Source organism: Argopecten irradians, chromosome 8 (genome assembly GCF_041381155.1).
Source record: "Argopecten irradians isolate NY chromosome 8, Ai_NY, whole genome shotgun sequence".
NCBI classification, from domain to species: Eukaryota; Metazoa; Mollusca; class Bivalvia; order Pectinida; family Pectinidae; genus Argopecten; species Argopecten irradians.
In genome coordinates this window covers 39,936,319-39,957,385 of record NC_091141.1, presented here as the reverse complement: position 1 = coordinate 39,957,385, position 21,067 = coordinate 39,936,319, and the positions used below count along the sequence as shown (strand labels likewise).

The window sequence follows — 21,067 nt, the reverse complement described above, 5'->3', positions numbered from 1 at the left end:
AGATATTTTACAAGTACAATATATGTGTTCAATATTATTCGTGTAGTTTTTTGCAGAGATTTAATTAAATTATCTATGTCTCTGTTTTTGTTTTTTTTTTTTTTTTTTTTTTGTAAACAATATTTGAGTTCTGGAGAGAGATGACATGAATGTCCAGCTGGAAGGAACGAAACTTTTATGATGTATATGTATCGTACAATGTATATATGTAAAACGTACATTCCATGTAGCTGCTATAGAATTACAACTAGGAAATTCTCTCAAACATTGATAATATTTAATTCTTCACATTCATGTAGGCCTATGCTGTGAGAATTAACACATCATATATATTTCCAGAAAACATATAGGCCTACATGTATGTTACTTTCCTTTTCTGTTGTTTCCTGTTCTTTTTTGTGCTCTGGAGAAAAAGATGATTGAGTTGAAGAAAAGTAATTAATTAAGAGAAATGTGTACCACAGTACTTTGTCTGTAGCCGAGGGGTTCTTATTCTGTTTTTAATTGTCCAGTTTATTAATACTTTAAAATGTATAATTTTCCAATTATTTGTTGAAAATCGCCTCTAAATTCAAATTTTCTGTTTGAAAGTAGCGCCTTCCCCTCCTTTGAGGAGCTATACCTCAGTTGGTGTATACCACTTCCTTGGTTTTCTATGGCTTTAATCCCTGAATACCGCGAAAATGTACATAAATTGACAATCAACTAGGTAATGTGTGTGTTGGGGGTGGGGGTCGGCGGTGGGGTGGGGGGCGGCCCCCCGCCACTCCGCCTCATCCTAACATGACAGAAGATTCTTTGAGGTTGGGATGTTAGTAAACTTGCAGTGGGGGGGGGGGGGGTCGAAAATATAGGAAGAAATTAGCTACAGATAACTGGAAGTTGGAAAGGGTGCTTTAATCATTGATCTCGGTTCATCTGCATATTTGGGGTTTACATGGCTTTTTTTTGTTATTTAGTCTCATTGATTTTGGAGCAACTTTGAATCCATATGGTACTGTATATCTTTCTTTTTTCCATGTGTAGCTATTTCTTCTGTATTTCACCCTCCGCCCAAGTCACAACTTCCCAATAGGTACCACTTTTTTGTTTAGAACTCAAATCAAAGACAGATGTACATAGTACTACATGCTACATTTTAGTCTATGTGTTTGTAATCACTGTTACTACACTATTAATACATAAATGGTCTATGTTCAAGTTACACATAGACAATAAATGTGAAATTTGGTTCAGACAAAAAGCTTTTTAACATTTCAGATAACTTGCTAGTTTTATGGTTTTATTTATATGTTGAGTCTACTCTCTTGTAAAGTAGAATTTAGAAATGCTAAGACAATGGTATCTATATTGCTATATGTAAAAAAAAATCCTTATATTTTTAAAAGTAATTGAAAAGCTATCTCACAAGCCCTGACAAACAAATGGGACCGGCATATGGATGCAAGAATTATAATCACTGGATCTAGAGGGACTAATATAAACAAATATTTCTACAAAGTTAAACAATGAAAAAAGTATTGCATCATATTTTTTATTTAATGATTACAGTTGAAAGGAACATTTAATAAATTAATACTGTTTAAATGTTCTGTTCATGATCTTCTAGGTCCATATTGGAAAAGTTTACTTTCAAGAGCACTCATATCAACATTCTTCAGTCTTCATATGATGCTAATTGTATGTATATGTATACATACACTTGTATACAGGTCCAAGGGATGAACTTTCTGTATTCATGTCACTATGCATGCATGGTGCCTGAAAAAAAGAACACAACATTTTTTTTATATCTGTTGAATATGACAAAAATTGAAATTATCAATTTCAAATATATATAAATGAATAAATGTAGGTTCATTCTACAGGTTTTTATTTTTTATTTTAGAGAAAAACATTTTATAAGTTGTGAATGTGTCACTGATGCATTTGATAGAATCAAATATTGTTTCAAAAAAAAGATACAAAATTCATTATCTATAGTTCCAACAAAAATTCAGAATAATTATAAATGATACATGGCTGCAGTACATTTCAACTCTGTAAAGTTTGTCATATACACATGAACCAGGTACAGTTGTAATAAATATACAAACACTATTTATTATTATGACCAGAAATAATACTGTATGTGTCCTCCAAATATATATCTAAAGAACAAGCTAAAACCTACATGTACATATGTATATGTGTATATCAGAACATATACAATACAATTTTACCAATTAACCTACAATGTAAATCCTATATACAATGTATGTGTATAACACTACCAGAACATGTACAGAACATGTACAGAACAAAAATTTACAAATTAAAAATCTATAAATATATACATCAGAAACTGTATGAATTGACCGGTAGCATAATATTATAGATTAATTGAAACAAATCTTAGCTTGATAATGCACTAGCGGTTACATTCTATACTGTACATGCATTACAACGGTACATTTTATAAATATACAGGGCATTCATTACCCTAAAGAGGCCCCACGAAAGAACCGCTATTTACCCCAGGGTTACGTTTTACGCGACGTTTGGGGAACAGGTATGAAACATGTGACCATATGTGACCACTCATTTATGAAAAATTACTGCTAGGGACTATTTACATAATGATCAAAAATACGAAGACTCACTCACTATCCAGCTGAGCAGGGAGTACCGGGTACGTAGTAGGCCTAGGTACGTACAGTAGCGGTCCGGAGCCGCGTGCTCGTTTGAACTGTTCTCTTCACTATAACAAGTTGTATTAACACTCTCCATGCGTCGTAATGTTTACCGAGTCAGTTGTTGGGATTGTCGCTGCTCCATTGCCTTTCCTTTCGCATTTTAGGTGAGTCAGTTGGTTGTTTTGGCGGAAACATTTTGGTTCAAAACTACGGTAGCCATGTTTTGTTTACTACGGAGAGTGGTGGGTGTTGCGCATTGCGTTAAGATTGAACTGCACTCTTAGCCGTCCGGGAGGACTTTTAGGATTCCCATAGATATTATTATTTTCTTCGCATGTACAGCGATTTTGACGGAAAGTTTTATTTTTCTAATTCATAAGAAATTATACCGGATATATTAATACCATTTTTACCGATTTTACAGTCACTTGCCCGACTATTCGCTTTAATCAGTACTTTAATTAAGTCTTTTCCAAAGTGCTATAAAGCTTCATTCTGATTGGTCAAAATTTCCGTTGAGACTTTCTTCGACGCAGATCGTAAATCTGTTCCGGAGTCCATTGCCGTCCCCACAATCAACTCTGCCAATGGCTCACGGAATGATCGTCTGTTGACCTCGGTTCACAGAATATTACGACATGACGACTGTTTAATACCTTGCGACCCCCTTATATATGACGTCAAAGTAATTGTTATTGAAACGACTGACGTCGTATGGAAATCGTGACTATTTACCTATTAATAAGGCGCCGGATCAATCCAGGACGGTCCGTGGCAATTCACCATCACTGTGTAAAGGCCGTGAATGCATCCGGCAATATCCAGGACTCTCCTTAATGGCAAAGCTTGTCCAGGAGAAAAATGAAACATGTTTAATTTTTTCGCTGGACCTACAAAGATAGAAATTGTCCATACCGATCCGTGTACGATCTGTGTATTACCGTGTAACATTCGAGGTGTCCATGTAGGTACTGAAGAATCCTTGTTGGTACCGAAGTTTTCTTGTTAAGTCCAGGGCTATCCGTGTACAATTTGTTCCTTCCGGAGAACGCTGGTATCTACGGATTGCACACGGAGTGTTCCCGGAAGTTAAACGGACCTAAACGTTTGGAGTGTCGTGTTTTCAGTGAATATCCGTATCAACACCGGGTTCCTCTGTGAAATAATCTTGTGGAGACCAACACAAACCATAGTGCTCCGGACTGTCCGTCAATCATCCGACACATTCCGATGGATTGTCGGGAGACAACCGGATAGTAACCGTGATTAATTGTAGACATACCGGCGTTGTTCGTGTCGGCAACATATCACGACCGCGTTAACACCAACATTATGACATAAAAGAGCCTTATGACGCCGGATGTTCCCGGAGGATCAAAATTGCCAATTCGTGGTTATCCGGCGCCTCATTCTTGAATGTGTAAAAGGAACCTTTTAAAATAAGTGTTTGGTTTAATATAGATGATCAAATTATAATATACTGAGAACAAAATGAAAGGTATTGCTGTATAGAGTCATCAATATTATTTGGATTTCATTAAGATGTCATCAAATTTGATTTAATTTTATTTGCTAATGTATCTTTGTTATAATCTCTGCAGATTTACTGTCCCTGTTGTGATAGGGGGGTCAAATTCAAGTCACACACATCAATAAACCGGGTGTGACCACCCTGGGCGTTCAAAACAGCGACACAACGACGCCTCATTGAGCGTGTAAACGTTCTCACGACATAGTTTAAGATGTCTAGCTATTACTAGATGAGAGCTTTGTCCAGTTCCTGTAATGTTTATGGCTGGTTTTAGTGGGAACGCACACGCTTGCCAAGATTTATTCTTTAGCAGCATAACATTTACTGCGCCTTCGCCAAACTCGAACGCTCCCATCAGCTTGTCCATTATACCACAGTCTCCCAGAACACGCACCTCGCACAACATACACACAAGAACTGCATACATGGGAGGCCGTCCTTACATGACCATAGCTGTTAATAGGACGTTAATTAATCAAACAAACAAACAAATCGCGATTCATCACTAAACAGTGTCCTTTACCAATCATGTAGCGTTCAGCAGCGATGAGCACGAGCACAATTTACATGGTTTCTGCGATGATGCGCAGTTGGAATCTGCCCTCCGTAAGGTCTTCTGGCTTTGAGATTTGCGGCTCGGAGACGATTTCGGACAGTTTCTGCACTAATTCGACGTTGGATGACAGTGCGTTCTGTTACAAACCTGCCGCTCAGGTGAATTAGTCTGATATACGGATCTTCCTGTTGAGGAGACCCGGAGCGCAGTCGGTCGTCCATTGTCCCAGTTTGATTGAATCATCTCCAGAGAAGAAGTTGGGGGGACATATTGTTTTTGCTCTGTTTCTTAGTATTATTATTATTACAAGCTAACTGATATTTACATAATATATAATTCATTTTTCGATTATGTGGACATGACGTACATAGCAACTATTTTACGTAATGAATAACTTGCGTGCCCCAATGCTTGGGCTGATATGACCAATATTGCATTTTACTGTACCGGAATAGCAGTTGAGATGGGTTGTTTTTATCTTGTACACACTTTCCTTCCACATATTCATAGTTCTAAATATAACTGTCGAAGACAGATATATCTGGATCAAATTATCGATGAAAAGTTACATAATACATATGTATAAGACCACAATCGAGTGCATTGTGGGTAGCGATAGGCCTAGGACGTCTCCTTGCAGGCGGTATATGGAATTTTCAAATTAGTATTTGCCTAGATGAAATAAATTATTTGTTTTAATGTCCAGGAGACTGGAGTCATCTCGTCTTTCCGTGTCAACACAAACATGAAATTAACAGGCCTATTCAAGGATACGTCCTTGGCCTACTGTAAGATACTGACCGTGTATCCGATGTACATCCTCAGATATATAATTATTTATTTTGTAGTAATAGCTACATGTACATGTAGCCCTCACCAGATTTTGTGAATAGTTTGAATAGGCATGTTTGCATGATGTGTTAAAAAAAAACGAAAAAAAAATGCCGCCTGTGGTGAGAATCGAAAGATCAGAAGCCAGATTTCTGCTTTTTTTGTATACAGCGATTTTTTTTATGAGAAGCAGATAACATTGTTATTTTAATCACCTATCTTTAATAGCAAATATTTGATGATGTATGATTTAGTATTTCCTAATAGGAAAACAACTTTTGTAAATGTAATGTGCGTGTAGCTGTTGTTAAAACATGAAGAAAAGTGAAAAAATGATAATAACACATTGATCACAAATCACAAAGATTTTTGTTATTTCTTTGTTCGTTTGTTATTTTATTGATTTTTTGCCGAAATGCTCGAACGTCGAATTAGAGTTAGATTTCGCCGAGACAAAGCACAGGCTAGTGATACGTTGATACGGAGAAAACGACATTATTTTATAACGTTACCATGGAATATCAAAGTTATATGCAGTGAGAAATTGTATAATATTATCTTTTTTTAGATTATATCTTTCGATCGAGCCTACTGCGTATGCATCGTAAAATTCTACTAAGTTGCATGCGAAATCACGATAACTGCAGGTAGGCCTATACAGTCGATGTCGGAAACAGATCCGATTTGATGCATTCAACTCAAATAAAAAATAAAAAATGAATGCCGAAACTTTTTGGAATAAAGATAGTTCATGTGAATATTTAAGTCTTCAAAGATCTCTTCTTTTTTAATGAATAAAAAATAACACGAAAAAATCACGATAGCTGCTTGCAACCCAGTACCGCGGTTTCATCGGTTTTCGACGGCGAAAGACCAAAAAAGGTTTTTTACACACAATGTCAAACATATTCAATTCAAATCATTAATTATATGTTTCAGAAGCATGTTAATGATGTTTTTGTGCTATATTTCATGAAATTCATCTACTAAACGAAGCATTATATCTACAAACGCTGTAATAGTTACATTGTAGCCTAGACCTACTGTTGCGTTTTCTATTTTACTACCGTGGGACATATGTAAGCGACGTCATTCCGATGATTGTGACGTCACTGTTTGGCGGGACTGACTGAAATTTCATTCACTCCTACTAAAAGTGACATCATTGGATGTTCGGGATCAAATCGTCAAATTTAGAAATGGTAATCAGAATAAAGAAATTAAAAATGTATTTACTCACATCGCAATATTTTCTTATCGTAACTGTTACAGGAAATTCTTATTACCTGGTATCGAGTCTCTATGTCTGATTAATCTCGATATTAGTGCTGAAAATATCTGGTTTATTGATATTGTTCCGCTACTTTTGTTGTGTTTGAATTCGCAAATCCGAAGGCGTCAAAATGCTTGTTTTCAACCGGAATCAACACCGTAGTGATAAAGACCTTCCAAGTGAATTTTTGCATCGGGGGAACAGGAACATAAAAAGTTGATTTTCTCAAAAAGCAAGAAAAATAAAATACTTTAATTTTGCTGGAACACTTAAAAAATAATTCTGAATTCGTAACAGCTGGAATTATGAAGATATTTCTAACAGTATTTTTTATTAATATTATTATATATTATGTAAGTTAATTATTATTATTTTTATTCTTATTTCTTCCACTTTCTTCCCCCGAAATGGTTTCCGACACTTTTCTCAGAAACTACAGGGCCGGTGATCATGAAACGTGGTAGACAGACCCTATAGTGTGTGCCTATAGGAATATTTAGGGATGGCGAACAACATGCAAACGTTTTCGTAAAGATTTTGCTATTCCAAGATGGCCGCTGGCTCATTTCCTGTTCTTCAGGTTTCGATCACCGATCTCAATGAAAATTGGCGAACTACATACATTTTCGTAAAGATTTTTGGTATTCCAAGATAGCCGCTGAGCTAACTTCCTGTTTTTTTTATATTTTGGTCACTGATTTCAATAAAAATTTTAAAAGACTGTCGCTGGGCCAACTTCCTGTTTTCAATTTTTCGTCAGTAATTCATTGAAAATTGGTTAATGGGGGTTTTAACTTAGATTTTAAGGGATGCCATACAGTCATGATAACTGCTAAATCAATTCCTCTGAAAATAGCTTTGTATTACCGTATTTTTGCGCGTATAGTGCGCACTTTTTCATAAATTATCAAGTGAAAAGTTGGGGTGGGCACTATACGCAGGTACAAGGCATGGCCATGTCCTGGGTCATGATCACCGAGTTATGTAGTTATGTAAATTTTAGGAGACTCTGAATTCCTATATAAAAGTACATCAAAATTCTCTCAAGATGTTCATATACACTGTGCAACTGCATTCTTGATTTGTTGCAATTGGGGATGCGTTTTGGGGACTATGTAATGGTGTCCATTACAATGAGTACTTGTTTCTTTTGTGACGCACCAACACGGCCTGCAGCAACTCTTTGGGTCAAACCATATTTCAACAAGCCGATTGCCCTTTCCCGACGTTCTTTCGACAACCATCCCATTCTTCTTGCGTTGAAACAGCATACGAATAGATGGTTTTCCACACCCTGGATATCTGAACAACACTTTAGGAGTGACACGTAAACCTTCCATACAGTAGAATGAAAGCGAGTCTAAAAAAATCTCTAGCACGATGTGGGATGAGAGTTCCGTCACGGATCAATGCACGTGGTTTGAACCACCCGTGATTTGCACCTGGACCTTACCCAATACACATGCAGCCTTTCAAGACTGCAAAATACTATTTTCTTTCAGCATATTTTACTTTAAAAAAGTCATACCTTTCTTTTTATTCTCAGTATATGTCAGAACTGACAGTCGTTTACAAGAAAATGATACAAAAGTAAACTTACAATAAGTATTAAAGAATTAAGTATGCGTCCGAAATACGTTTTTGAATCTTGAAACTGTGAGCCGTTTACAGAGGTGAAATGTGGGGACCGCAATGCTAGTAGATCGTATTGTGTAACCCACGGTATCAGACCGCAACGTATAATGTAGGCGGATTGTATAGATAATCGCTTTATGTATGTTTAGATGAAAAGTACAAGCAGAAGTCATTTTACAATTTGAAATAAATTTGTATACCAGTATTGGAAATGTGTTCCAGTGGAAACGTATCAAAAGAACTTCTTTTGTCGATTTTTTTCAGAGACGTCACGATGCGTTGCGTCTGTGTGATATTGCTAATCCTATCATTTACAAGCCTATCTGTCATGAACCGTAAGTACATATTAACTAGTTACATGTATCCAATGATGTACCCTACCAACTTCACACTAATTAATACCTTGTGTGTGATTCGTAATACATATAGATTGCAGATAACTCTGTAATATACAAACACAGAAAACAAAGAGAATATAAACTGCAGAAACTGACGTCAGGTTTATCCGCATGGTTCTCGGCTTTTCAGTATATTAATTTTAAACACATTTTTACCGTTAAGCTTTACTATTCTTTTATGGTTTGATTAGATACGATTATTCTATGAAGCTGATATAATGTTTGTTTGTTTAATTAACGTCCTATTAACAGCCAGGGTCATGTAAGGACGGCCTCCCATGTTTGTAGTGTGTAGCGTGTGAGTGTGAGGTGCGTCTTTTGGGAGACTGCGATATGTTCGTGTTGTGTCTTCTTGTATAGTGGAACTGTTGCCCTTTTTATAGTGCTATATCACTGAAGCATGCCGCCGAAGACACCAAGCAACACCCCACCCGGTCACATTATACTGACAACGGGCGAACCAGTCGTCCCACTCCCTGTATGCTGAGTGCTAAGCAGAAACTACCACTTTGGTGTGTCTCGGCCAGGGGACATAACCCAGAGCCTTCCTCACAGGGGCGAACGCTCAACTCAAGGCCAAAAGTGAGGCGGTGCCAAGGGAGGCATTAGTAAAGATAAAGCCAGTTAGGAAGAAGAAAAAATATAAGATCCTAAATTTAGTCGCCTTTTACGATCATGCAATAGGGGCAGCAGGTACAATTCTAACGCCCTACCTGCGGGCACATCAATTTGGAAAGCAAAAAGATCGCTCTTTAATTTGTCAGACATAGATCAATTTCTGATGGGCGCCAAGATCCCTCTGTCAATATTCCCTATTGTGACGTCATACCCGAGTCGATATTCCTATTGTGATGTCACTCCCAAGTTGTTATTGCGATTATGACGACACAATATTCGGACGTCGAGTTCTTCGGTAAGAAGTAGTCGAACAATTCTCCATGCATTTCTACACTTCATACCACGAAGCAAACATTTAAAATAATTACCATATTTAAAGTGAATAGTCGGGCAAAGAAAACCAGTCTAAATGCGTTCATTGGCCTTCCAAAAATTCTCACATATCAATACGACGGTCAAGTTCTGCTTAGTTTCCCAATTCTGACCATTAAAGTAAAGAAAAGTTGAAAGCATTGAAAGCGAGGCTGCGTGGAAATGTAACCACGGACATAGTGAGCCGGGAGGACGTTTTAGAATTCCCATACTTTAAATTAATTTCTTCGTACGCAGACAGATTTTGACGAGAAATTTTATTTTTCCATTTCATAAGAAATTATACTGGATACAGTCACACCATTTTTACCGACTTTAGCCATCCTTGCCCGACTGTTCACTTAAATATAAAAATAAAGCACCTTTGTTGAGGTCCGTATGGTATTATTCATTGGCTAACACATGGTCACATGACGTTCAGTATATAGCATATTAACTCGATGTTTCCATTTTTAGAAACATCGAGTCAATATTCCCTATTGTGACGTCACACCCAAGTCGATATTGTCTATTGTGACGTCACTCCCAAGTCGATATTGCGATTATGACGTCACAAAAGCCCGACGTCGAGTTCTTCAGGAAGATGTGGTCGAGCTATTCTCCATCAATATCTATATTACTTTGCACGAAGCAAGCATTTAAATAATTATCATATCTTATATAAAAATTAAAAATGACCTCGGGCTGGAGAGATACGTCGGTGAAAGTTGTGAAATACAGTAAGATGCAACTAATAAAATAAAAGTATTGGGTTGAATAAGGAGATGTTTTTGGTACGTCAATGCTTTATTAGACCCTATGGCTAAACTGTTGCGTGTTGCTGTATCATTAATATCATATGGAATGTTTGTATTGTTCTTGGGTTCTCCCGTTACAGACAGTACAACAGTTATAACCCAATCCACAACAACGTCACTTACAGCAGTTACAACTACGCAGCCACCAACAACTTCATCAACATTAACGCTGCCTTACGTATCAACGTCTCCGTCCGAAACAACGAGTCTGACTGAAACAACGAGACCGTCCAAAACAACGAGTCCGACAGAAACAACGAGTCTAACTGAAACAACGAGTACGACTGAAACAACGAGTCCGTCCAAAACAACGAGTCTGACTGTAACAACGAGTCCGTCCGAAACAACGAGTTCGACTGAAACAACGAGTCCTACTGAAACAACGCATCCGTTCGAAACAACGAGTCCAACTACATCATCGACTACTTCGGCAGTGGCTAGCACAAGTGCAGTGCCTACTACAACTAAAGGTAACTAAGAACATGGTCATCTCAAACACGTAAACTACATATGTCTACATTTCCCCTCCATAGTATGTATATAAATATGACTGTATGGAAAATGGCATTATAAAACAAACCAGTTGTGCGAAAATGAACGAATCATTTGTCATTAGTTATGAAATACATCTCAGTGGATTACAGATGTGTTTAAAATCATACTACTAGCATGTCTGTTTTTGATAGCAATGTTTATTTTTTAATTGAAGGTGGATTCAATATACTAACAAAACCAATCATTGGTTATTTTTCAATAAACGTTTTATTTGGCGTATGAATATATCAGAAATGGAACCATACTTGGATTACCTCAACCACCCCCACCATCGGCACTAAAGTATTTGTCCAAATTACTTACTAATATGATATGAATTTCAAATAAAATTCAAATTATCAAGAAGAAAAAAAAAACACATTTGGGAATGGTTCACTATGTGTCGTCTTCTTTGTGCTAGTCCATGGAAATGGTGTTGGTGACTCCAAACCACCGGATTTCAAAGTATTCATGGAATCTCCAAAGTCATCCCCGTCTCGGAACATCTCGGACACAGACAGTGACACATACTTTTAAGTGTTTTGTTGCCAAATGCTACATTAGAGCAGACAGATCCAAATGAATAAATTACTTGGTGCAAGTTGAAATAGCTGGAGACCTAGTTTCCCTATAAAATATGGAATCACGTATTGAGAACGCCAACAGCCAGGTCCTTGGTGTTCCAGAAACACCTTCAACATCGATATCTGATACTAGTACTAGTTCAAGCAGATTCATAAAAGTAACCAATGAAGATTCGAAAAAAAACACATATTCCTAGCTAGGTTTCATAATCATGGTAGGGTGAAATTGTAGCCATTTGTAGATACTTACACAATGAGAAATACAATCATTTATTTTGTACGACTGCAAATGTATAAACACTTCACATGGGGCTAAATTAATCCAATGCCATGGGTTCTATGCTCTCTGTCTAGAACAAAGATTTTCCACACAGAATTAACACAACAGTGACATGAAATAAAAATAAACGTTTATGCATTCTGAATATAATTTATACTTCATGGAATGAAGCATGTGAGAAATAGTTATACATTTTCTTGTTTTATCAAACAAAATCGGTTAAATTTCATCAAATCCAGTTGTATCCCACATGTTACTAGCTGTATACTTATCATTTACAGACTGGCATACAGAGACCGCAGAACCAAATGATTTCTCTATATACGATATATTAACGTTTGCCACTGTCACTGTCCAGGTTAAATGGAGTTTTTAAGTCTGGTCACCTGTCACTAATCTTGAAGAATGGCATCTCGCGTACCTGTGAATAAAAAGAAATTAAGATCTACCATCTTGCTAAACTTTTATGTGGAGGGTGCCATCTTCTGTTGAATTCCGCACCAAAAAATGATCAAAATATTCATGAAATTCCAATATTGATTACTCCCCCCTGTCAGACACACACTTGACAGAATTTTAAAATTTCTTTACATATTTTACATCTACATGTATTGCCCAACTCACACATTAAACATCTGAAACTGATGCGCCCTGTATACCCAATCAGCAGGCTCCGAAACATTCACCTCTCTATGAAATCTTGTGCCCAAAAGGGAATTTCCAGGAATCTATTTTTGGTTTGATTTTGCGGTCCCTACATAATTTAACATGGTCAACTTGATATGAATACATTTACAGACACCGATATTGGCTGAAAAACTAGGCATCTTATACTGTGAGCCAAGACCTAAAGCTGGGGAAATATCAACACCTTTTTGTTTGTTTGTTTAAATAATTAATCTCCTATTAACACCTATGGCCAGGTAAAGACGGCCTCCCCATGTATGCGCTGTGTTGTGTGTATGTTGTGCGAGGTGCGTGTTTTGGGAGACTGCGGTATATTCATGTTGTGTCTTCTTGTATAGTGGAACTGTTTCCCTTTTATAGTGCTATATCACTGAAGCATGCCGCCGAAGACACAAAGCAACACACCCCACCCGGTAACATTTTACTGACAACGGGCGAACCAGTCGTCTCACTCCTTGTATGCTGAGCGCTAAGTAGGAGCGAAAACTACCACTATTAAAGACTTTGGTGTGTCTCGGCCAGGGGACAGAACCCGAAGCCTTCCTCACAGGGGCGAACGCTCAACAGCTACAAAATATCACAAAAAAAAGATGTAATGAAAAACATCAGAGCAGCAATCGCGTGGATAGACATCAAGCAGCCTAATACATATAATATGTAAATTACTAGATGGGCTGCTTAAAGACAGGTTTGCAGTCAGGAATTTCCAAACCCACTCAACATAGAGAAATTGTAGAGGATGGAGACATCGAGAGAATTGTAGAGTATTTCAGAAGAGCCAAATATTATTTTCTTTGTTTAATTTGAGACATTGCATTTGGTACACCATTTCTGTACATGTTGTTACACGGGGATTAGAGTTTCACCACCAACTGAAACTAAATTTGAAAAAGGGACTGTCAAACAATGAGGCGATATGTGAAAAAAGAATGTATGGGACTGGATATAAAAAAATGTTAGGTAAAATTGTTGAAGATGCTTTTTAGAAAAAAAACTGACCAGAATGCACGTTCTCTGTTTAATGGCTGCATAAAAGATGGCATTACAAACCCAACTGCTTTCCGTTTACCGCAAAAAACATTGGCGAAAACTAGTTTTACACACTTTATGCCAGACATTTCTAAATATGCTGTCAAATTTCGATGATGCCGCGCCACCGAAATGAAGCGTCGATCAGAAGTTACAGTAGAAACTGAACCAGTACTCAGAAGAGATCAATCCGTAAAGCACTTTCAACAATCATTAGCGCCGCCAGCAATACTTCTGAGAAGAGATAGCGTTTTGAAGTGCTATCGGACATGCCACATTATCCTGAAAATGGTGATCAGCGGGCCCGCAGAGAGGAATATCGTGGTCATGATCAACTCTCAGTCAACTCTCAGTCACTTACCGAGATGACAGCGACCACTACGTTGACAGTTAAGTCAGTGCACTTGTGTATTCAATGATACACGCAACACACCGCATACATGGGAGACCGTCCTTACATGACCATAGCTGTTAATAGGACGTTAATTAATCAAACAAACAAACAAATCAATGATGTCTGCCTTGTTTTCTGAAGTAATGGCTGGATTTCTGTCAAATCAGACATTTAACTTTTTTTTTTTTTTCATTTCGTAAGTGAAAAAGAGATGAAGTGATTCCCACATGCACATGGGTCGATCCGAAATCACAGTCGCCATCTTCAAAACACATTTTGAACTCCTTCTCAAGTTCTACAAGTGCGATTTAGCTGAAACTTGCATGAAATGATCCTGATATAATCGAGTTGATCCCACATCGAAGGTAGCTACCATGACACCATATATGATTAATTTGTCTATTGCCGAGGTAGGCAGATGACCGTTAAGGCCCTTGTGCCTCTTGTTTTAACTTACATTTATTGTGTACATATACGTTTGATTATAAACCCTAGGTCTAGCGGTTAGGTAGTTATGTTTCACATGTAGATATCTCCGGAGCAGGTCCTCGTACCCGTTTTATATGTATATATCAATGTGGACACTCACCTGTAGCATTTACCTGACCCAGTCAGAGGTCTAATATTTGCTTTATAATTCACAGACAACACAACACAACACCCTACCCCTCCCTATCCCCACTCCCCTCTCGATTTACCTGCTGTCATAATCACTCATATGCATGTATACCATTTGTTATTTGGCAGCGGCATATTTTGATTTTGTGCCAACTTGTATCACACCTGGTCAAGTGCAGTGACGTATGAACAATGACTCGCTGACAGCCTCAGAAGCGCACTGCCCGGCCCTCACATGTTTGTGTACGTTACAATGTATAATAAGTGACCCCGTGCATGTATACATTGTACGTACATGTACCAAAGCATTACCACCCTAAATTATTTAAATATCACTAAGTATATTTTTAAAAAGATATTTTATCTATTTATAATGCCTGTATACAAGTAATTTCATTTTAATACTTTATGTGGTTACTTTTTAGGTCATCTGACCCGAAGGGTCAGGATGACCTATAGTCGCCATGTTTCGTCCGTCGTCATCCACTGTTCGTTAACTTTTCACATTTTGAATTTCTTCTCAAGTTCTACCAGAGCGATTTAGCTGAAACTTACATGGAATGATCCTGACATAGTCCCGACCAAGCGTTGTTATTTTTCGTGTCAATCCGAAATCCAAGCTGGCCGCCACAGCCGCCATCTTGAAAACACATTTGAACTTCTTCTCAAGTGCGATTTAGCTGAAACTTGCATTAAATGATCCTGACATGGTCCCGACCAAGTGTTGTTATTTTTCGGGTCGATCCGAAATCCAAGATGGTCGCCATCTTGAAAACACATTTTGAACTTCTTCTCAAGTTCTACTGGTGCGATTTAGCTTAAACTTGCATGAAATGATCCTGACATGGTCCCGACAAAGTGTTACTATTTTTCGGGTCGATCCGAAATCCAAGATGGCCGTCACAGCCGCCATCTTGAAAACACATTTCGAGCTGCTCAAGTTCTACTGGTGCGATTAAGCTGAAACTTGCATGAAATGATCCTGACATGGTCCCGACAAAGTGTTGTTATTTTTCGGGTCGATCCGAAATCCAAGATGGCTGCCACAGCCGTCATCTTTGAAACACATTTTGAACTTCTTTTCAAGTTCTGCAAGTGCGATTTAGCTAAAACTTGCATGAAATGATCTTGACATGATCTGGTTGATCAAAAATCGAAGTTGGCTACCATGACACCATATATGATTAATTTGACTATTGCCGAGGTAGTCAGATGATCGTTAAGGCCCTTGTGCCTCTTGTTCTTTAACAGGACTGAATCTTACTGGACCGATAGAGGTGAACTTCCAGGAGACATTGGTATTAACATGTACGACGGCAGATTCTTCACTTATACCATTGAGATGGTTCCGTAACATGTAAGTTGAGCAAACTTGGTGAACCCGAATTTCTAGACATCACTTTCGACAAAGATAGCATATGTCTGGCTGAATGGGTTCTTTGTAGCGCCAGAGAGCGAAAATAAATAACACCTTGCATAAAACCATACCGTCCAAGTTTCCCCCTGTCCAAATTACACCATGGCACAACGCATACATGCCGTTTCGGCGTCATACTGTCAAGTGACTGTATCCTCGCTTCGCAGTTGCTACCGACGCCGGAAGTAAGCATGCCTTGACTTTGTATAAAATCACGTGACTTCCAGTGTGCATAAAGTCGGAACCGATTTAATCCGGACTCAACCCGTAACAGAGCTATTGCAAATGTTGTGTAGATAAATAGAAATATATACTTTTGTATAGGTGTTATTTAAGAGGCTAAAAAATTGTGTGTACATAATTAAAGCCTGCACTTCATTTTGCTGAATTTTACAAATCTACTGTACTACCCTCACAAGGGACTGAAATTCTCGTTTTTTTTTTAATGACTTTCATTATAGTTGATTTTGCTAAATTTTCATTCATTTATCTAGAAAGCACAATCTAACAGTTTGAAACTGTGTAAATGCATATATTTTTCAATTGTTACAACTAAAGGGAGGTAATTGACTCAGTTTGATCAGTTATTTCTATTAAAGATAATTTGTATGATTTTCGAAATCTATATCGCTTGATTCTATACGATTTACCATAAATAATTCATGACAATCAGGCTATAAGCTCGATGCATAAATATTGCAAGGTGCAGGTTGTTCCTCAAACAATACCTTGAAGTTGATATGATCTCGTAGTATATCTATTTGAAATTCGGAACATTGGTTCCGGACCATGCATCTCATTGCCTAGATAATATACAAACACTTTGGTTGATAAAAAATCTATGATTTTAATATTGGAAAGGGAGAGTTACAAAGAAATAAAAAAGGATACTGAAACTATAAATGGTATAACTGGTCAGTTTACACAAACGTTATGGTAGCTCTATCGACTACTGAAATTGATTTTTAAGTCACCTGACCATGGTCATGGTAACCTACTGTGAGTCTTTTGTCCGTCGTCCTGCATCGTGCGTCGTCCGTTAACTTTCCCTTGTTAACGTGATAACTTGAGTAAATACAAAACCGAGGCTAATTAAACTTCGTATGCAGACTAACATTGGAAAGATCTCAGACGAGTTCTAAAAGCGTGATTCGACAGTAATTTACGGAGTTATTTCCCTTTGCACTAAAGTAAATACTTTGTGTGTAGACTACCATTTGAAAGATCTCAGACGAGTTTGAAAATCAGCTTGATTCATAGGTAATTTACGGAGTTATTGCCCTTTGCACTAATAATTATTATTGGACCTTGTGAACACAATAAGTTGAGTAAATATGAACCGAGCTTAATGAAACACTGTAGACTAACATTGGAAAGATCTCGGATGAGTTTGAAAATCAGCTTGATTCATAGGTAATTTACTGAGTTATTGCCCTTTGCACTAATAATTATTTTTTGACATTGTGAACGCGATAACTTGAGTAAATAAAAACCGATCTTTACGAAACTTTGTGTAGACTAACATAAGAAAGATCTCGGACAACTTCGAAAATCAGACTGATTCGACTGTAATTTACGGGGTTATTGTCCTTTGCACTAATAAGTATTATTGGACATTGTGAATACGATAACTTGAATAAATATGCCTTCAGCTTCATGAAACTTTGTATTTATACTAAAAGTGGAAAGATCTCAGACAAGTTAGAAAATTGATCTGATTAGATCGTAACTTACAGAGTTATTGCTCTTTGCAATTATAATTATTGAATCTTGTGAACAAGATAACTTGAGTAAATATGCACCGATCTTAACATTGGAAAGATCTCGGACGAGTTTGAAAATCAGCTTGATTTAACAATCACTTACGGAGTTATTGCCCTTTGCAATGATAATTATTTAACCTTGTGAACACTGTAATATGAGTAAATATGCACGAAGCTTAATGAAAATTTGTATATAGACCTATTAGATGTATGTTCCTATTTCGTGAACAAACGACATCAGATGGCTGGAAAAGTATGTAACTAATTTGTATCAAATATCAGCTGACCGTTAAGGCCCATGGGCCTCTTGTTCTATCAAACAAAGAATTTGATAGAAAGTCATCGTGCAAGGTCACTTGGATTGCATTATTTTTTACCATATCCTGATGTTCAGTGACTTGGAAGATTCTGCCGCTACTGGAAAGTAAGATAGCTCCTAAAACAGTGTTTGTTTGTTTGTTTGATTAATTAACGTCCTATTAACAGCTATGGTCATGTAAGGACGACCTCCCATGTATGTGGTGTGTTGCGTGTATGTTGTGCGAGGTGCGTGTTTTGGGAGACTGCGGTATATTCGTGTTGTGTCTTCTTGTATAGTGGAACTGTTGCCCTTTTTATAGTGCTATATCACTGAAGCATGCCGCCGAAGACACCAAGCAACTCACCCCAACCAGTCACATTATACTGACAACGGGCGAACCAGTCGTCCCACTCCCTGTATGCTGAGCGCTAAACGGGAGCAGAAACTAACACTAAAACAGTGTACATGTACTTTTTTGTCCAAAAACGAATATGAAGCATAGAATATCGATATGAAACAATCTTCCTAATGAAGGATTGAAAACAATACCATTTGAAGAGAAATTTCCTTGATGATTCCTGACTTTATTACAGTGGTAAAGTTTGATATTTATCCTCCGACTACTAAACACACACATATAACATTGTAAGATATTTAAAGATGCTCCACCGCCGACAAAGCATAACTGATATTCATCATTTGAACAAAAATTGGTGTTTAATTGTGTATATATAGGTCTAATTAACACAAAAATTATTGTATAAAATAATTAATTTTGTCTTTTGTGCATGCGTAGTCAGTACTTCATTCTATATAGGATATAGTGCCATGGAATTTTTTCGGGATGCAATTAATATTTTTTTATATTTTAACTTGGAAGTAAAATTAGAAGCTCAAACTTTTCAATGGTGGTAATGGTGTAAAGTAGTTGTAAGTAACTTTTGTAATTAAAGAAAAATACTAATCTAAAATTGTCTGCTCCCGTTTTTTTATTACATCTTTGTTTCAATAAATTTTAATACGTTCTACATATTTCGATTATACGTATCATGCAATGTACGGTCAAAATAGGAAAATCGTGATTTTAAATAGTATAAGCACTGAAACTCGCCTGAAATGATCCTAGAAAAGTAATGAAATAACATTGTCCTCTGACAAAGTGTTTGTTATTTTTCGGGTTGATCCAAAATCCAAGATGGCCCCCCACAGCCGCCATCTTGAAACACATTTTGAACTTCTTCTCAAGTTCTACCGGTGCAATTTGGCTGAAACTTGCATGAAATCATCCTGACATGGTCCTGACAAAGTATTTTTAGGTTGATCCCAAATCGAAGATGGCTTATATATATATCTAATTAATTTCCTATATGTTAAGGCCCTTGGGCCTCTTGTTTGAAATATAATTTGTTGAAAGAAATTGAAAATGATCCTGACATGTTCCTGACAAAGTGACACCATATACAATTAATTTTACTATTGCCAAGGTAGTCAGATGACCGTTAAGGCCCTTTGGGCCTCTTGTTTAAGTGAAAAATACCTTTTTTCAGCGTTGGAGCATCTTTAACGTAGTTGTGATGCGCCATCGTTTTCAAACTTTGCGTTCACTTGAGTTCTAGATTTATCAGTTCATGTTTACTTATCTGAATATACGGATGTTGACCGAATCGGACAAGTAACATGAACAACAAAAGATAGGCCTACAGTGCTGTAAACGAACCGGCTTTACAACTTATTACATCTTTGTTTCAATAAATTTAATACGTTCTACATATTTCGATTATACGTATCATGCAAACTACAATGTGTTCCTCGATCTAGTAGAACGGCATACGGTCAAAATAGGAAAATCGTGCATTTTAATAGTATAAGCACGAAACTTTTTCATGCAAGTATTCACGACTATCTAAAAGCGAATAAGGGTGGGAGCCATCACAAAAAGTGCCTGTTTCCGTTATTTTTCAAGATGGCCGCCATTTTCGTGTTGAAACTGAGAAAAGTAATGAAATAACAAGCTGCACATTTTTATAAAACCATGAAACTTGGCAAACTATGAACTACAATAAAGCAAAACATATTGGCTAACTGACTCTGTTAACAAGGTGGGATTATACATAATAAAAGTATTATGAAACACATTGCTTTATCAAAAATACTTAAGCTACTAAAAAGCACTTCCGGTTATACCAAATGTTTTGTTCCGGATGTTAATGCAAAGCAAAATATATCAGTAAAATGACCAAAAAAAAATGAAAAAAAAAACCACACACACACACACAAATGTAAATGCTTCTAGTTTCGAATTTTTATTCCCTGAATGAAAAATCCAAATTAAAATGATTACTTTCATATTAATGCAACTGTGCATAAGTTATCCGAAATATATACGATCAAAGATTCCAATCTTGACAGTATCGATCGCAAGTCTGATTTAAAGAGTACATGGAATAAAGCTGAATAAATTGATATTTATCATATTTCTATTGCCTACCGGGAGTTAGCAAACTTTTGCTTAATAACAATCATACTCATTTTAAAGTTGTTAAAGTTCTGTCAAACCTCTTCAATGAAGTATTTCAAATGTACTATGACCTTTCGATTTTACCACCACGTGATAATACGAAGTGACCAGAAATGGATGTCTGTTATCTATTAATTTTTCTTTGTTTTTAATTATATGTTATTTACAAAATTTAGTATTGTTACTTAAAATGCGAATAAAAATATAAAGAATGTAAACGTATCAATACTTCAACATGTTCTTTTATTCATATTTC

At 36.9% G+C, this 21,067-nt stretch overlaps 1 protein-coding gene across 3 annotated transcripts in view; it reads left to right on the top strand.

Annotated features, from left to right (window-relative positions):
* Positions 1–21,067, top strand: part of LOC138330346 (G-protein coupled receptor GRL101-like) — an 85,132-nt gene that overhangs the window by 7,473 nt on the left and 56,592 nt on the right. For all 3 annotated transcript variants that reach the window (XM_069277911.1, XM_069277912.1, XM_069277910.1), the window contains exons 2-4: positions 8,766–8,836; positions 10,767–11,156; positions 16,064–16,169. In XM_069277911.1, coding sequence (XP_069134012.1) covers positions 8,766–8,836; positions 10,767–11,156; positions 16,064–16,169 — 567 coding nt within the window. The remainder of the gene's footprint in view (positions 1–8,765; positions 8,837–10,766; positions 11,157–16,063; positions 16,170–21,067) is intronic.